The sequence below is a fragment of the Talpa europaea genome (assembly GCF_964194135.1).
Source record: "Talpa europaea genome assembly, chromosome: 4".
NCBI classification, from domain to species: Eukaryota; Metazoa; Chordata; class Mammalia; order Eulipotyphla; family Talpidae; genus Talpa; species Talpa europaea.
The window spans coordinates 137,149,780-137,168,585 of record NC_140070.1 but is presented as its reverse complement, the minus strand read 5'-3'; the positions used below and the strand labels follow the sequence as shown (position 1 = coordinate 137,168,585).

Below are 18,806 nucleotides of genomic sequence, written 5' to 3'. Positions count from 1 at the left end.
TTTTTCTCCTTTTCCTAACAAACCAGTCCCTTTCTGGGGCAACTCTTCTGCTCTCCTTGTGCCTATGCAAGCATCCTTTTCTTCCTCCCTTCCCTTTTTAAAATAATAAACCTGCCCTTTTGGATATAAAAAAATGAATTCATGTAGTCCAATATGCATGTGTTCTGGAAGCCTGTGAAACACGGTGGAAGCTGGGCAATTATAACTTTGGAGTATGGGAGGAGAGGGGGGGCTTGTATTCGCCTCAGAGGGTTTTTATGCTGGTGCAGTAGGCACAGGTGAGAAGTTTGAGACCAGCACACAGCATTTTTAATCTAGAGGGTCACTGTGGCTGAGGTGCTGCTTTCCAGCCACTTTCTTTTTTTTAAAGATTTATTTATTTATTTATTTATACAAGCACTGGGTACAGTCAGAAGCACGAGAGGGTGAGAGGATTCACCAGAGCCAGAGGGGAGAGTAGAACAGGCAAAGTGACGAAGTACACTGCTGAGGGGAGCAGCGGGCAGCAGGAGAGGTCTGCGCGCCATGTGGGACCCTCACCCGGTGGCCAGGGATCGAACCGGTGCTGCAGAGGCTGCGGGCAGCTTCGCAGCCCAGCGCTCAACCGCTGCGCCACCGGGGAGGCCCTCCAGCCGCTTTCAAGGCAGTTGGGACACAATGTGCTTCAGAATGCTGGGAAGTTCTAGCTTTGAACAACATGGCTGTTATCCCCACCACCCCAAATTCCATTCTGGGCTCAGGCGCAAGGAGGGAATAAAGATGAACTTGCCTTGGACCCACGGGGCTCATCCACGCAAGGCTCTGGATTGCTGCAATCTATGGAAAGGTGAAACCATCCCTAGGAGTCGGCTTTCTTGTGCCTGAAACATTATATTCCAAGGTCACAGTCTGAGCACCACGGTGCCTCAGGCCTGTAACAGGACTGTGCACTCGGAGCCCGAAAGAGCCCTCGCTCAGTGCATCCTGGGCGCTAGGAGGATCTCCCTGGAAGGGAAATGTCAATGGGGGTGTCATGCGATGGGGAATCTCCCTCCCCCGGAAACGAGCAAAGCAAACTATCAAAATCAAATCCCGAGAGTCCTGCCAATTGAGAGTGGTGAGCTGCGGGCATCCTGGGGAAGCCGAAGCCAAGACCACCTCCATCTTTCCTTCAGATATTACGAGTTTCCACTACAGCCCTTGCAGCTCCAGGTACTGAATTCAGAAAACAGTTCTGCCTGGATGACAGCTTTCCTGCCTGGGCGGTGACTTGCTGACAAGCATGGGTGTGGGACCAACATTGTGGTAATTTTGTGATATCTTCGGACTCTTAAAAAAAGCGGGCACCTCACAGACTTGCCCTTCAACCTCCTTCCTCCTGTGGCCCGACAGAAACTTCCACCCCATGAGAAACAATTCCAGCTATAGCTTTTGTGAGAATCTCAGCTGCATCCGGTAACCAAGAATCTCTCTGATGAAGGCTGATCCAAATGAGAAACTTGGAAGGATAGTTTTGGGACTCATTGAAGTTTTTATAGTTTGAATTCGTTATCGAATTACTTTATTCTCTTTGGGCTTTAATTTCCAAAGGGATTTAACTGTGAACTGTTTTTCCCCTCAAAGTTTGATCATGGGACAGGATTTCTGGAAATTTGGGCTACAATTATGTTGCTAGCATTTTATTATTGGACTATCTTTCATGCATTTTCTTATGGGAATCCTTTTATGTTGGAATTTAGTCTCATTACAGAATCTCCGATAAGCTCTATTAGACAATGAGGTGGGAGGGAATTAGGGATGCAGAGGATGTGGAGAAAAAGGAACCCTTATAATACTGTGGGTGGCAATATAAACTGGGGCAGCCATTATGGAAAGCAGTATGGAGATTCCTTCCAATATTCCTCAAGTAAAATTCCAAATGATCCAGGGCCTCCCTCGTGGCGCAGTGGGTTGAGTGCAGTGCTGTGGAGCTGTCCGCAGCCTCTGCGGTGCAGGTTTGATTCCCAGCTGGCCAGGGAGATGCCCACATGGCTTGGCAGACCTTTCCTGTCACACCCACTGCTCCCCTCAGCAGTGCTTTCAGTCCGTCTGCCTGTTCTGCTCCCTACTCTGTCTCTGGTGAATCCTCTCACCCTCCTGTGCCTCTGGCCTGTACCCCCGATATTGTATAAATTAAAAAAAAAAATTCCGTATGATCCAGTTAATACCACTTCTGGATAGTTACCTACAAAATTCCAAAACACTAATGTGAAGATTGTGTGTGTGTACATACACATACATACATATATACACACACATACATACTCACATGCACATGTGTGTGTGCACATGCGTATACACACACACGTTTACTGCAGCACTATTTACAATAGCCAAGCACTGGAAACAACCTATGCAACACTGATTAATGAATGGGTAAAGGTGTGTGAACACACACGGGAACAGGGGAACAGTACTCAGCTATAAAAAAAGATGAAGGGCCTCCCCGGTGGCACAGGTGGTTGAGCGCAGCCTCTGCAGTGCCGGATCGATCCCGGCCGGCTGCAGAGATACCCACATGGCACAGCAGACCTCTCCTGTCTCTCCTGCTGCTCCCCTCAGCAGTGTATTTCAGTCAGTCTGCCTGTTCTGTGCCCCACTCTGTCTCTGGTGAATCCTCTCACCCTACCGCACATATGACCTGTACCCTGGTTCTTGTATAAATAAATCTTTAAAAAAAAATAATGAAATAAAAAATAAAAAAGATGAAATCCTGTCACTCCTAACCACATGGATGGACCTCGAGGAAATTATGTCCAGTGAAATAAACCAAAGACAAATATCACCTGATTTCACTCATAGGCGGCATATAAGAAAACAAACAGATGAACTGAATAAAACAAAAATAAGATCCAATTAGTGACCACCAGAGGGGAAGGGAGGAGGAGGGTGGGAAATCAGGCAAAAAGGATGGCTGTAGGTGAAGGGCAGATCTGGACACCCGGTGAACTGAACGAAGTACATCCCCCTGTGACTGCTCCAGGATGCACACCTGAAACAAGTGTTATAATGCAGTGTTATTTCAATAAAAAAATTTTAAAATGCTTCAATTTGGTACCAAATAGTCCTAATTTACTTCTTGCACTTTTTGGATCTGATTGAGAGCCCTCCAAGAGACCCAGATCGGTTACCGCAGAGCGGTCTGGGAAGTGACCCCGAGAGAGCAGAGGTTGGCCCTGGGAGAGTGGCCTCACAGGGGTGAGCACAGCTCTGCTCCCCTCTTCCAGGTGATTAGCCAGTGGGGGTTGAGAAGCGGCATTGCAGGTAAGCCCAATGTTTCAAGAAAATGTTAAAAGCTGAGTATAAAAAAGGAACATCCTTTCCTAACCCTGGTTTCCAGGGGAACGACTTTCCTCACACCCACCTGGATTCTGTATCCCTTTACTCCTACTGCCCCTGAGAGGATGCTCTTTCATTCTAATAATAATTAGAAGGTCCCGTGGTCTGGCCTTAGTCTTGGGATTTGCCTTCCTATGGAGAGTATGTTTTCCTCCTCTTCCCGGGCCTCTGCCCCTTTGGGGATGGGCTGGGACACTGGGCTGGATGGTAAATCTACCTAACTCCAGAGTTCACTTTCAGCTGATCCACTTATCTACAGTCATACCCAACCTGCCTCCAGTTGCAATATGGACTTCACCCACTGCCTTTCTATTTCCTAAATGGTCCAAAGGTGCTTTTCATTGCCCCCCCCCCACCCAATATTCACAATTTATAGTTCCTTTGTTCTTATAGCCCTTAATATCAGACCTCAGGTCCTCAGTGATCTTGTCATTAGGTCCACCTAGGATGCTGGGGACACTGGTAAGAGGCCAAGCACAGAGGCCTGCCTCCACGGCGCTTCCCGTTTGGGCTAGGGCCCTCCCTGTGACACCTCTTCCATTTATCCCACTAACATGCCAGGAGTCCCCTGCCTTGTTGCCTCCTCTGACCAGACACAATTATGCTGACTCTGGAAACCTCAAAGTCTTGTGAAATTTCACTTCTTACTCCTTCTACTTTGAATGCTCACAGCTAGCACCCTGCCTCATGAGAGCCTCTTTTTCCAGGTCATCTTGATTCCATGGTGGGTCTGGGTATCTCAATCTCGGCACAGTTGCTATGTTGGGTGTATAAATCTTTGTTGTAAAGACTGCCCTGTGCATTATAGGTTTGACGAATCCCTGGCCTCTACCCGCTATATCCTGCCCCCACTATTTATGTCTCTGGAAATTGCCAAATGTCGCCTGGGATGCAAAATTGCCACCCACTGAGTCACTACACTAGACCCAAACCACGCTCTGGATGGCCAGTGGCTGGGCTCAAAGCCAGGCTACAAGCACCTATTTAGGTGACTGTGGCATGCTAGAGTCCTGCCCACAGGTTTTTAACAGCAAAGGACTGATACAGTACCCCTCAAAAAGTCTCAACCAATGACTGAAATTAACTAAATTAAAGCAAGGTTAAAATCTGAGCGTTCTTAAACATGAGTGCTAGGATTTAATTTTTTCTGGCAGGCCTGACGATCAATTAAAGAAAGATCCCCTTATATAAACGCCAGTCATAATGATTATTGATCAAAAAGACTGAAATCCATAAATTTACATGAGGTGAGAAAATGGAAATGGCATGTACAATTCTATTCAATTAGAAAGAAACTTTAGAGAATTTTTTTTACTGTCATTTTATTACCAACATCTAACATGTATAGTTTTACTACATCTGGAAAAGTACATGAAGAAGAAAATGTCAATTAAATACCAGTAAAGTTTAGTTTCAATGAAACATGATCTTAAGAGGAGATGGATACATGTTTAGTGGTTTTATTGCATTGTTAGAAAATTATATGAAAGATACAAAAAATAATCAATAATGTTATGTTTATTTTACAATCAGTATGCCACCTTTGACTATTATATGGCTTTAAATCTTCATTCTGAACAACAGATTTCAATGAATAGTTTTTACATGCCTTAATAAAACATTTAAAATATTTACAAATTCAAAATAGATGTTTCTTAACTGAAAAAAAGTTCACCTGAGAATTCATTACAACATTGCCATTTGTTTGCTATTTTTTTCCCAAGTTAATGTGGCCTGAGTGTCCACATGCAACCTGCATCGTCTACTGCATCAAATATATATAATTCTTTATTTAAAATTGGTTAAGCATTGAGCTACATTAAATTGTTATAAAATGGAGAACCAAGATTTATAACCACATTTGCTCTGAATATAACAATTAAATTATTTGCAGTAGTTATAGCATTCAAATAACGAAAAAGAATTTTAAGGTAATGTTATTTTATTGAATGAGACATAATTTTTTTGAAATCGCCAAGCACTGAGAAGACCAATTCATAACATAAGGAAAAAAGATGATGTAAATATGCAATATACAAACTGAAAACCACTTATCCAAAAACATTGCATGAAGGAAGAGATATACACTGTATACACATAATCCTGTCATTTGTCTTCGGCAGCCTCAAAAACAAAAATCAACTTGAAATAAATTTTCTTAGAAAAAACTTCTTTAGAAGTTAATATTAAAATAGGCATAAATGCGTAATGCTATGCAATATATAGAAAACATCCCCACCTTATGGCCAAAAGACAAAGATAAAAATCTTTTTATCTCTCTGTCCCTCTGTATTACAACTTGAAAATTATGGAGGAATGAGGTAGTGTAGTTACTTGTATTACATGGTGGCTAGTAAAAGTAATGCTATATTGTAAGAAATATTACACTTGGCCAATGAATCAGAGTATCATTAAAATAAACCCATAATGCTAAACTGTATAGAGAGAAAAGTAAAACAAAGGTCTTAAAAACCATATTTAAGTTCTGGAGACAACTAGGTTTTATCATAAAATAGTAAGTAACCTTTCAAAGCAGTTATTTACAGTAGCAATTAAAGCCAAAGATTATTTGACATTTGCACATCCACAAACTGATATGACAAACAACTGAGTGTACACTGAGGTAGGAAATCAAGGATTCCATTGGCTTGTATGAGATCTTACATCTTGTAAACCAGAAAAAATTTTCATATTATATTTTGAAGTTAAAATTTAAATGACAAGTATCAAAGAAAACACTACATGGGGAGATATACACACACACACACACACACACACACACACTTTTTTATAGTATGGGATGCACTATCATGGAATTATCATTCTCCCTGACAAATTGTTGAGTGTACTTATAAAAAGTCTCTAGAAAATAAGCCCAGAAGTCTTTTCTTACAACTAAGTTAATAACCAAGATAACACACAAACCACTGAAAAAATACTAGCATTATCTCCCCTGCTTCCCTCCCATCAAAAAGTGTAACATTTGACAAATTCCTCTGAAATATTAAGTCTGGTCCCATTAGGCTTCAGATCTGTTTCCCACATAGCTACACCGGCCCTTCACTAGACTTAAGACACAATCTCTGTCCCTCTTGGGTATCTGACGTTGGTGCAAAGAAGTACTTCCTAATCCAAGCACTAGAACTACTCCTTTGTACTCTTTAAAACTGGGTTCTGCAAGTGTTTCGCTGAATGTATGCAATTTTTCCTTTTAGCTGTTGAGAAGGGCCACTGCTGTCATTGGATTCTAAGGGCCACTGCTGTCATTGGATTCTCAAGTCTGTACCACCAGAATGGCTAAGAACTACTACAAAATATTATGGGGTAGATTATAAAATTTTATACCACTTGGTGAAGAGATCAAGCTTAGATCGGATCTCCAAATTCAAGCACACATGGAGAAAGATGAAGTCTCATTCGGTTCACAAAACTGCTGCAGATACATTTTCATCTACAAGAATGCTTTTTAGGGTAGACCATAGGATTTCAGAAATAGGGTGAAAAATGAATTGCCACTCCTAAAAGGAAACACAATTTTCTTTCCCCATGATACCTGGTTTTTTTGTATGGGTGACCTCTAGTGGGAAGGCAAGCAGCTTAGTATTGGAATAAGGACTTCAGAATTCCAGGGAGACCAATGATGCCAATGCATTCACTCATGCCACTGCATCCTGAATGCTATTTCTTCTTCCCAAGGGACAAAAATGTCAGGAAACAGAAAGATCATGATAGACACCGATGTTGCGGAGACTGAAGACCAGAGTTAAAAATAACAGTTTACGCAACCAGAATTTCTAAAAGTCGACACTGAGGAGGACCAGAGCCTCAAACAGCCCCTTACTAGCTAAACCCCAGGAAGTCAGCAGTGACAGTGCAGGCCAACCACCTCTGGTTTTGGTCGGAGCTGAAGAGCAAAGCTCTTGGATTCAGGTGTAAAATGATTTTTTCTCTATTTTTCACACTGTCAATATCAAGTTCTACACAAATGTTTCCAAGTAGCCGACGCCTTTCTTCTGAGTAGAAGGGAACCCAATCAGCACTGCTTGGGGGGAAATGCTCTTTCACGCCAGTGAAACAAGTCCGATAGTTAAACTGGGGATGTTTTGCAGATGTTTTAAGCTGTTGTTTGATATGCTGTAGTATTCATTCGCATATTTTGGAAGAGTGGCAAGAATTATTATTAATAGTCATTATTTTTTTAAAACATGACTTTTGAAGCCTTACTATATTTTCACATGGGATTTTTCGGCATCCAGGAGGCAAAATCATTTCTGCATCTCTTTGTGGAAATCAAGAAGTCAGGGTTGACTTCAGAGGAATTCCCTTAACAGCAAACTACTGGGGAGAAAAACACAGTATTGTTAAGAGACAGATGGTTTCCTTTAGGCTTTCAAGACAATGGTGAAACTTCAGTAGAAAAGTGGACGGTGTGAAGGCAGCAAGTGCAAGTTTACTCATCAGTAGTGCACTTATCAGTCATTTGCTGACAGAAATCCGAAATGCCGCCACCCGGCCGACACTGCTCCACCAGTCCAGCCGACTCAGAGGTGGTGCCGGAGGTGGGCCTGGGCTCCTGGGCCCGGGGGCAGCCTGCCTCTCGGCTCCCACGGGAGCTGGGGTAGCAGGGGCTCTGCTCTCCAGCAGGCGGCACAGTTGGAGGCCCCTCTGGTAAACTCATAATCGATGGCAATGCCAGGTCAGCATCAGGAGTACTTTTGCCTTTTTCAGAAATTAAAAATGAGAGTGGGCAATCCGAGGCCGAGTACTTGGCGAGTATCTGTATTTGTTCTTGACTCAGAGCTGCTTCTTTGCAGACTTGCTGGCAAAGTCCAGTTAGATTCTGCTTTGTCTCACCCAGAGTGGACAGAATGTGGTCTCTTTCCTTCAACAGACTCTCCTTTTCATTTTGCTGTGAAGGCAGGAAAGAGAACACAATGAGCGGTGTTTATTAGCTTACCAGCATTTCTAAGGTGAGCAAACATTCCTGTCTGCTGTCTTCTCACTAAAGAGCATCACGTGGGATTCTCCTTTTCAACACAATTCAAAAACATACTAAATTCCTCAGCTCCATAATCCCTGATCCAAAACTAGGCCCTAATGTATCTTGGAATTCAGAATTATTCAAATTTTAGAAAAATAATCTGAGTGCCCACATCATTCCTGCAGCAGGGTCTAGGGCACCACACCATTATCAAACATCATTACATTTTTAAATAAAACACAATAAATTAGCAAGTAACACAGATAGTAGGAGAAAGACTCTACACAGACTAATGTCAGTTTGGGTCAGTTACTTTGGCCAGGAATTTGTGACAAACTTGCAGGATTTTCAGAGCGTTTTTGAATATGTGGATTGCAGATAAACAAGTCTGGACTTGACATTCTGAATGGAATACAACAAAACAGTACAGTGCTCATAATTCATATAACTCAAATTATTAAGTCTAATAATGATTAACATTTGTTGAACGTTTACTTTATGCCAGATATTGTGCTAAGTTTTTTTAATACATGACCTCAACAAAGTTATCCACACAAAGACTGTTGACTTAAGTTTGTTTTACAATTAAAAAAAAAAAAAAACAATTATAAACCAGAGACATGCTGCAGGGGAGGAGGCGGGAGAGGGATCAGAGGGAGGGAGGGAGGAGCTCAGGGGACTGAGGTGATGGTACATGGGTGCACTGGTGAAGGAAACTCTATGGGGACTACACCTGAGAAGGGGGGAAGAAATTATTGTTTAAAGATGAACAATGATATAAAAATATATATATAAATTAACATTTTAAAAAAGTAAAGAAAACCAACAAAAAAATTAAGGTCACTTTATGTTGTTTTTTGACATGTAAACATATTTAATAGGATGAAATGGGTTTAATACAGGAGCCCAGAGTCAGAAAACTAGTGGGTGATTACTACAGTGTGGAGAACTGGCGGGGGGGGGGGGGGGGGGGGAGCTGGCTGTATGTTACTATTTTCTTGTTATCAATATTCACTTTTAACCCCTTCTGGAAAGTGTATCACAGCATTTACAGAAGTTTGCCCGGTTTCTGCCCTCCTGTCCACCATCACTTGCTGCTGCTGACACCCTGTCTTCTTCCATCCTTGTCCCGCCTCATCCTTCCTGCTCTCCCACTGCATGCTTCAAATCTAGCGTGAGCTAGAAAACAAATAACGGAGCTGCTTTTAAGGACAGAGTAACCAAATGTTGATAGAAGGTCAAAGGCTTTTCTTGTGAAATTTATGACAACTCTCTTTGTTCTGCAGAGCCAAGGTTGCCAGTTAACATTTAGATTGTTTATTTCAGAACGATAATCTACAAATGCCATCCTTTAAATATTATTTTCTGTAACAAAAATAGCTAAAACGGCAAGAGAAAATTTGCTTTGTATATAAAAATACTGTCACTTTTAAAGTTTTTCTACAAAACTGTAAATCCAACTATTAGTAGCTTTTTAATGTTTTACTTTTTCTAGTATTTGAAACAATGTGATATGAATATAAAGTTCTAAGCTTTTATATTTGCAAGGTATTCTCCCATTTATTCAGATTTTTATACAAATATTCTGTTTTGAAAAAAATAGGCTATAGGGTAAGAACATGCTTGTGTGTGTGGGTGTGTGTGTATACATGTGCTTGAATAAATAAAACAATATCATGTCCAGTAAGTATATTTTCCTTGCAGAAAGTTTGCCAGTTGTAGGTTTCTGATAAAACGAGTCTGCAAATACCTAGTGGGTAAAGAATAGTGCCAACCTCACCAGAAAAGAAATACAATTAATGCGATCAGCACCAACTTCTAATCAAATAAGAATAAAAATAAAGCTTCCAGAAGAAGTGAAAAATATTCCTCAGTCACAATAATATGCAGCCATGTACTCCTCTGTCAAAGTTGGGAAGAATTTCTGTTCTACACAGCAACAGCAAACTTTCAAGAGTCAGCTGGTCTTTTAAGTATGATTAAGCAAAAGAATAAATATTTGAGCTTCTCCCAGAAATTAGAACTGTTATTTAAACTACAGATACTACGAAGACTACAAATGTTTTATAACTTCTGTATTTTCAGATAAACATCAATATGATTACAAGAATTTCTCACTGCTCCTGCTGCACTAAGCAAAGGGTGACACGAGCATACCCTTCAGTACACCCCAGACCAGATGGCTTCTTTACAACCAACTGAAACCAATAAGCACAGCCTTGGAACGCTATGTTCTAGCACAATCATTTCTATAAATTAAATGCTCCCATCTGTTCCCTTTTGTACTTGAAGCTAACTTCTACATAGCTGGGTTCCTAGGCAGTTAGCTGATTTTTCCATTTTATTCTGATTTTAAAACACAAATTTTCCTTCAGCAGCACTCAGTTTAATAATTGGCAATTAAAGTGATTGAACTCAGTCACTCCATGGCATCATTAGATACGATCTACCACCATTAGAGACACAGCATCGCTGTCTCTACAGTTCCCAAATCTACAACCAGTGTCCCACTACATACTTCTACAATTTAATTTTCTTGTAATGCAAGTAGAAAACTGTCAGGAACCCAAGGGAATCTTCTCTCTCAGCTCATCTCTGTGCACACCACACCACAGACTGGCTTTGAATGCCACTCAGTGCCCACAGGGAAAATGTCTGCAGCACTATTTCCCAAGTAGTTTCACCGTCCCGCAGGTAAAGGCAATTTTCTGGGTATTTTTTAATTGCCAGTCAATGTTCATGCTTGAAAATTTGCTACAATCACAATTTCAAACTTTCACTAATAATTAACAAAGACACAAAACAGAGCATTCAAGGATTATTTTCAGTAATTCTAGGCACTTTCCCTGTTGTGTCTGGTCAAAGTTTCAGTTTCAGTTGGTCTGCCTATCACAGTTGTCTTTCTCATCTAACACTTCCTTCCAATGACCACTAGTGGAAAAGAGAAGCATGAGCACAAATTAATCCATTTTTTTTTTAACTAATTTGTGTTTTCATATTGGAACAGAAAATAAAACTCAATAAAGTAAGCATTCCTCTCACTTCTCATCTTCAAATTTTCCATCCATATCAGCATGTGAATTTTTTCCCTTAGACAAAAGATACCAGCTGGTTTGTTTGTTTTGGTGTCAACAGAAACAAGTTACTTAATACTTAAGTCTACAGTTCATTTAAACTAACAACCATTAGCTTTACATACATCAAACAAATCACTTAATCAATCTTCAGCCAGGGAGCTACCCACATGGCGCAGCAGACCTCTCCTGACTCGCCTGCTGCTCCCCTCAGCAGTGTATTTCAATCTGCCCGTTCTGTTCCCTGCTCTGTCTCTGGTGAATCCTCACCCTCCACACCTTTGGCCTGTACCCCAGCTCTTGTATGAAAAATAAATAAATCTTTTTTTTTTAAAAAGTGCTTTAAATTTCATTATTTTTCACTCAACTGTAAAATTAGCCTTAATTTGTATATCATTAAAAAAAGAAGCACCCAGAAGCAGTATACAGTACATTGTGCTAAATATGTAGAATATTTACACATAAGTAAAATAGTCTACGGGGACTCAATTTTTTTATTTTCTAAGTTTTCTGAAAATGCCGTATGATTTGCTTTCTTAAAATAGTAACTGGCAATTTTTTTAAATTAATGCATAACTGAATATTATACCTGTTTAGGAATTGAAATCGCTATCTCCTCTACAAAAGACAAGGAAATGAGGGGGAGGGGGGAGGAAAGGAAGAAGAAATTCAAAAAAAAAAAAAAAAAAAGGTGGAATTTTAACAAGAAGAAACTTGTACGTTTACCAGTTTCTCGATCTCTGACTCAAGATTCTGTATACAATCAAGCTTTCTCTTGCGACAGCGCTGCGCGGCAATTCTGTTTTTACTTCTTCTTCGAATATCATGGATACAATCCAGTTGTTCTGGAGTCAGCTTGTGCATTTTCAACAATGATTGAAAATCATTTCGAGAGAGTGAAATTATTCTTTGAGCATTAAATGGCAGTTTTACCTGGGACATGAAATAAATAATAATTATTGCTATATTTTGTAGTTATACTTAAGTCTAAGAAGAGGAACAGCTACGCTCCCCACAGAACTCTGTTAGACTTTTTTTTTAAAATAAGATCTCTAATTCCAATTTCTAGTGTGCCTTAAAATTAAAACTGATAATTTAAATGCTTTTGATTTAAAAATATTCTAAATAAAGCCTCTTTTGAAGGAAAAAAATCATCTTATTCTTTGATATTACTGTGTTAATACTGATACAATTACTAGAGTAAGTCATTTCTAAAATATTTGTCAGGAAAATGGTAGTTTCACACAACTTATTTTAAAAACAACACATTTCAGTAGCTAATGTAGACCAGGAAAATTTTAATGAAGATGCCAAATTCATTTTCAACATACTTGTATTTGAAAAAAGGAGGACATAATTTTTTTTAATAAAAAAATTGTGAGATAGCTTAATGTTAATTCTTAAAAATGCAAATGGGACACTGGTCAGTTTCCCTGACAGCCAGCTTAATTTGTCTTTCAAACTTATAGGAACTAGTTACACAAAATGTTTTTAAATTGTTTAAATGTATTTTAAAGAATCTTTTCATAATCTCAAACCCAGTCTCGATAAATGGCATACCAAAATCTATAGCTATAACCCATGCGCATATATTACTTTTTAAATTAAATCACCAGTCACCCTTGTCCAAAGTCAAAGAGGAGAAGAGCATCTTTTTGAAATGCTACAGAACTAACAAGCCCTATTATCAGAATCATACGAATACTGGAATGATAATACTGCTTTACCAAGAAATCAGCTACTGAATATTTTTGTTCACAAAGTACACAGATCAAACTTACTATGATTAATACCAAACCAACTATATGTAAACCATGCTAAATTATTAATATTCATTAATAGTTGAAATAACTAATCTGAAAAGTTAATGTCCATGAAAACTAATGTAAAGAAAACTTGGCATCAGGGCCTCCCCTGGTGGCGCAGCAGTTGAGCGCTGGACTGCGAAGCTGTCCGCAGCCTCTGCAGTGCCTCTTCGATCCCTGGCTGCCAGCGAGGGTCCCACATGGCACACAGACCTCTCCTGCTACCCGCTGCTCCCCTCAGCAGTGTATTTCGTCAGTCTGCCTGTTCTCTTCCCCGCTCTGGCTCTGGTGCATTCTCTCACCCTCCCACGCTTTTGACTGTACCCAGTGCTTGTTTAAATGAATAAATCTTTTAAAAAAAAGAAAACTTGGCATCAGAAGCCACAACTAGTCATGGTTAGGGTAAGTACACCTCACTGAGGCACATGGACACAGAAGTGCTTCACGCTTCATCACACTCCTCTGGTGTGACTGATGGTTTTGTAACTGTGTGTGGGTCTCCTCCTTGCTCCAGTCTGCTCACAGGCCTCACTGTGCACCAGGAGCTGACATGGAGCACAGCGCAATTCAAGATATAAAACAATGGCTTAACAATACACACATTTTCTCCTCACCTCACATTCTTGTTCTCTGGCCGAACAGGATTCACTGTCTCCTTCTGTGTCTGTCTCAGAGTCATCTCCCAAGCTTATCACACAAGTATATGGACAAGGTTCTGGCTGGGGTGCAGAACTATAATCATCATTTCCAATTTCCAAACTGTTTGAACAGCCTTCGGTACTCAGAGTACTTATAAAAGGGCAGTTGACAGAACTCAGCGTTGTGAAAGTCCTCTGACCTGGTTCTGGGCTCTCGCTAATCCTGATACCTAACCAGGGACACTCAGACCGCTTCTGTGAGGAGATCTGCTCTAAACCATCTTTGGCAGCAGCAGGCGATAACTGCATTGGGCAAGGTGAGCCCGTGCTGCAAATGTCACTCCAGAAGCCTTTCGCCAGGTGTTCCGCCACCTCTCGCTCCACGCTACTCCGATCACTGGAAGCAAGGCTGCTATCTTCCCGGGGGCCAGAGTCAGATTTCAAATGTAAATCTTGATTTTCACCCAATATCTTCTCTTCTCGAACATCTGTACCTGACAAAGGCTTTTCTGTTAACACTGCTGTGTTTTGCATGCCAGCAAAATTCAAGTCATCATATTGGTCGTATGTGTGTAAAAGAGACAGAGAATAGAGTCCAGAAGGTTCTGCAGAAGGATTGTAGGGGAGTGGAGCCACCTCGGTTTTCTGTGCTGGGCACTGAGAAGCAGGATCTTTCTTGTTGGTTTCTTCATGTTCCATTGCCAACTTACTTTCTTTGCATTTTAAAATCACCTGCAAATCTGCACAGTGCTGGACTCCTCCTAGGCATTCATTTTCAGATGTCTCAAGGGGCTGAACAGAAGTGTGAACATCTTTGACACTGGATTCCACAGTACGAACTCTGTCAGTTCCAAATGCTTTTTGGAATTTTCTGTATTTGGGACATAAAGATGGCAAAGCCAGAGCAGCATCCTTTTCTAAGCACATGGATTCACATGTTTGGCTGGCACTGTCTTGTAAAGGAGGCGATACCTTTACATTTCCTTGATACCTGTAGAGTTTATAATGGGGCATCTGAACATTTTTATTTTCCAAAAATTCCTCTACTTCATCAATTTCTAAATCCCTCTGGTCCAAAAGTGAAATTTTAAGGTCTGTTTTCTGACAGTGTGATGGGAAGCATTTTTTTCCTGAGCATTTCTGCTGGTCTGTGGTGGCGTCCAAAAACTTGAACTTGAGAAACTGAAAGCATGATTCCTCAATGTCACGTACACCTAAAAATTCCACACACTTGCACACTTCATCCACATTGTCCTTACTTAAAAACAGTTTAGCAGTGTAGGCAAACTGAATTAAAGGTTCAAATCCTTTCACTGTCACCTGTTAACGTACAAAATAAAAATAAGTGCATTATTACAAGAGAAGTAGAAGGGGAAAAAGGAAACAAGTAACTTATGCGTAAAAATTGCAAAACAGGTATTTCAATTTGGTAAGAAAAAATATTCTAGGAAATGTAAAGCTAAGAAAGGCTAGAAAAGCATGTTTATCACACCCGAGTCATCAGGACCACACCCTCAACTTTATAGATTCCTCTCTGAAGGACACCTGAATTACGGCTGACTCACAGGAAATAAAGACAAACATTACCATAATTTTCCCACATTAGCTGAACTAAATCATCTGTGCAACACACATGGGCAAGCACCAGGTGTCCTGTGCCACTTCGGCTGCATGTGGTCACTATGTACCAACAACCAATGGCATTAAACTACAAGAGTGAAGCGTTCAAGGATAAAGAACAATGTACCTTAACCACTTAGAAAGTAGTCCTGACCCACACACAGTAGTAAATGCATGGGAAGTATTATCTTTACTTCATGCCGAAAATCTCTCAAAAACTTTTTGAAGATTCAGATTTATGGGTCTCCTTGTGGCCTAAGTCTCAGCACTGTTACCACCACGGCCTGAGTTCGATTCCTGGCCAGGGAGCTAACCATCTCCTGTCTCGCCCGCTGGTCCCCTCAGCAGTGTATTTCAGTAGATCTGCCTGTTCTGCTCCCCACTCTGTCTCTGACAAATCCTCTCATTCCCCGCACCTCTGGCCTGCACCCTAGTACTTCTACACAAAAATAAATAAAATTTTTTTTAAAAAAGACTCAGATTTAAAAAGTGATCTAAGTGAAGATCTAAAACCATGGCACATGTTGTTTTAGCAAAGATTCATGGCCTCTCGGCAACAAAACCTGCAAGCAGAAACTTGTGCATCTACATGGAATCTGCCTGTGCAAAGAGGGGGGCAAACAGCCTCATCAGTGCAGGAAAGCCTCATTCTGGGGGAAAAATACAAAATTATTTTAAAACACCGAGTATTTCCTAAAAAGATTGATGGAGATTTTCCTGTGTGATCTTCTTATTAAGTATGCTAAGCACCGAGTTCTTAACTAACTTTAAAATGGGGTGTTCATACACTGCTGGTGGGAATGTAGCAGTCACTCTGAAAAGCAGTGTGGCAGCTTCTTATAAAACTTAACACACAACTGCCATATACCCCAATAATTGCTGGCCTTTTGTAACTGCTGGTCTTTTGTAACTCCTGGTCTTTTGTCATTTTAAATAATTTTATAATCTTCAATAATTTTATATGGGCAATGTCATAATTCCTATGAAAAAAGTTAATGTGCTGTTGCAGAACCAGGGAACTGCTCCCCAGTCTCGTGACAAGGAGAATATTTCATTTTTAACTATAATCCACAAGCGAGCCGAGTGAGTTCAATTCGACTGAAACCACAACAGTCTCCAGAAACACAGATGTCCTCCTCACCTCCTGGGGTAGAGGAATGTGAAGCTCTGCCTTCTCCTGGCCTATGATCTTCGAGTGGAAGTAGCTGCTGCATGCCGCCAGCACGGACCGGTGGGCGCGGAACCGCTGGCCCTCCACAAGGACAGTGACGTCACACAGCACGTCCTTCTTCCGCTGGTCATCAAGGCTGAGCAAGACGTTGGTGCTGTGCACTGAAGACTCATAGGCAAAAACGGCACTCTCGCTCAGAGACATTCTGCGTGGCCAGGGGTGTCGGGCAGTGCAGTGCAAGCATGCTTCTGATCGTCATCAAACCTGCGGAGACACGTGCCAGATCTTACTTCACTAAAATCTTGTTCAAAATGTTTTTTAAAATGAAATACTCATTTTAATAAAATACTCATCGTGAAAACATAAGGTTTTAAAATAACCTGGAACCACTTATTCAATTTACCTCATTGAAAATAGGTTCTTGACATCAGTTTTTTAACAAATTTTAGGAACAAAGATTCTCAGGGTAGCAGAAGAAAGAACTATTTCTTTTCTTTTCTTTCTTTTTTTTTTTTTTTTTTTGGTGGGACCCTCGCCGGCAGCCGGGGTACGAACCAGAGCAGCAGAGGCTGGGGGCAGCCTCGTAGCCCAGCGCTCAACTGCTGCGCCACCAGGGGAGGCCCGAAGAAAGAATTATTTCAACCAAGAAATTTGTGGCTCTCTGAGACAGTTCATCTCAACAAAACACCTCCAATGAGCAAATTTATGGAGCCAGGAAATTTCTAGGTGATTGCCTAATCCTGTCACCTTAAGACAAGTTATAATGAGCATGTGTGTGCTCAAGTGTGTATGCGTGTGGGATGTGTGAGTGGTTCACCAGAGGTCATTCCATGGAAGAGAACCAGAGAGTGGAAGAGGCATGTGGCAGTCCATCACATGCTGTGCCCCAATAACCCCCACAACTGACAGCTGGTAGGGTGATTTGGTGCCTCATAACGAGGGCGACAGTCTACAATAAAGTTCCTCCAACACAAAGAAGAAAATAACTCAAATGTGTCAGTCCAGATCTCAGTAATGAGTCTTTTTATATAACAAGCCTTAGGTTACACTGCAAAATATGGGCAACAAGTGAAACAACCTCATCATTAAAAACATGGTTTAGCACACATAGAAACCCTTGTTTTCTCAAAATGTTAAAACATTAAGATAAAGTTACCAAAAATTCATTTTTTAAAAATACATACAAGCATGTAGTAGCCACCAAACATTTTGGGATCACATACGCACTAGAACAAAAAAAAAGGATAGTACAATATATGTGTGTTTATTTTAGACACGCACTACTATTCTTCTATGTTTCATGTTATAAAATATGGGGCAGCCGAAAGTACGAAGTGAAAAGAGAAGTTGTAGAACTTTCTTCGGACACTGATGGTCAATGATTACCCTTCTCAGGTGAGTATGTGCACCCCACGGTGGCTATCACTCAAGGGGGACTGAGAAGTCCCTCACAGCTATCACCCCTGTGTCCTTTACTTTTGGTCTTCCGACACCTTACTCACTGCCTGAAACATATGAAATGTTCTGTGACTTAGTAGCTATCACTACTTTCTGATCCGCCATACTCCAAGTAGAAATGAAAAGTGAAGTCAAGTTCAGACAGACCATGCCCAGATCATGGATGAATTTGCACCCAAAATACAGGTTATTTCAGTCACAAACACATTAAATGCATCTATAAAGCCCCTTTTGTTTAGGTGCTCATTTTTAAAGTGTTCAACATAGCTGAAATGTCAAGTTCCTCAGGAGCAGTCAATGAAAATGAAGCCTCTTAACACATACTCAAACGCTTCCCAAAGTTAAAGATGGCAGCCTTGCAGCTGCTGATTCAGCATACCACATGAAATCATGGCAACTTCAAAATCCTACCAGTAATTCAACTATTAGGTTGTGCCCACATAAATAATGATAAATTCCTTTTAACAACTGGTCTTAATATTTCAATTATCAACACAAGAAATTATTATTAGGAATACCTGGTAGCAACCATCATTCCAAAAATTGATATACCTTGTATGTGGGGGGGTCTCTCACAGACCACTGTTCTCTACTCAGGGCATCCTCCAGACAAGCAGGACTAAACAGGTGGCCACTTGCCTTCACTGTCTGTACCCGAGTCCCCCACCTGCTATTCTCTTCTGGCCTCCGGCTTTCAAACAC

The 18,806-nt window shown here is 40.8% G+C and overlaps 1 protein-coding gene across 1 annotated transcript; it reads right to left on the bottom strand.

Annotated features, from left to right (window-relative positions):
* Nucleotides 1–7,807: 7,807 nt before the first annotated feature.
* Nucleotides 7,808–16,850, bottom strand: BACH1 (BTB domain and CNC homolog 1; the record flags this gene model as incomplete). The annotated part of the gene is made up of 4 exons (XM_084232518.1): nucleotides 7,808–8,266; nucleotides 12,139–12,345; nucleotides 13,832–15,175; nucleotides 16,617–16,850. The coding sequence occupies 4 exons, from the start codon at nucleotides 16,848–16,850 to the stop codon at nucleotides 7,808–7,810; spliced, it is 2,244 nt and encodes a 747-aa protein (XP_084088644.1).
* Between the last annotated feature and the right edge of the window lie 1,956 nt (nucleotides 16,851–18,806).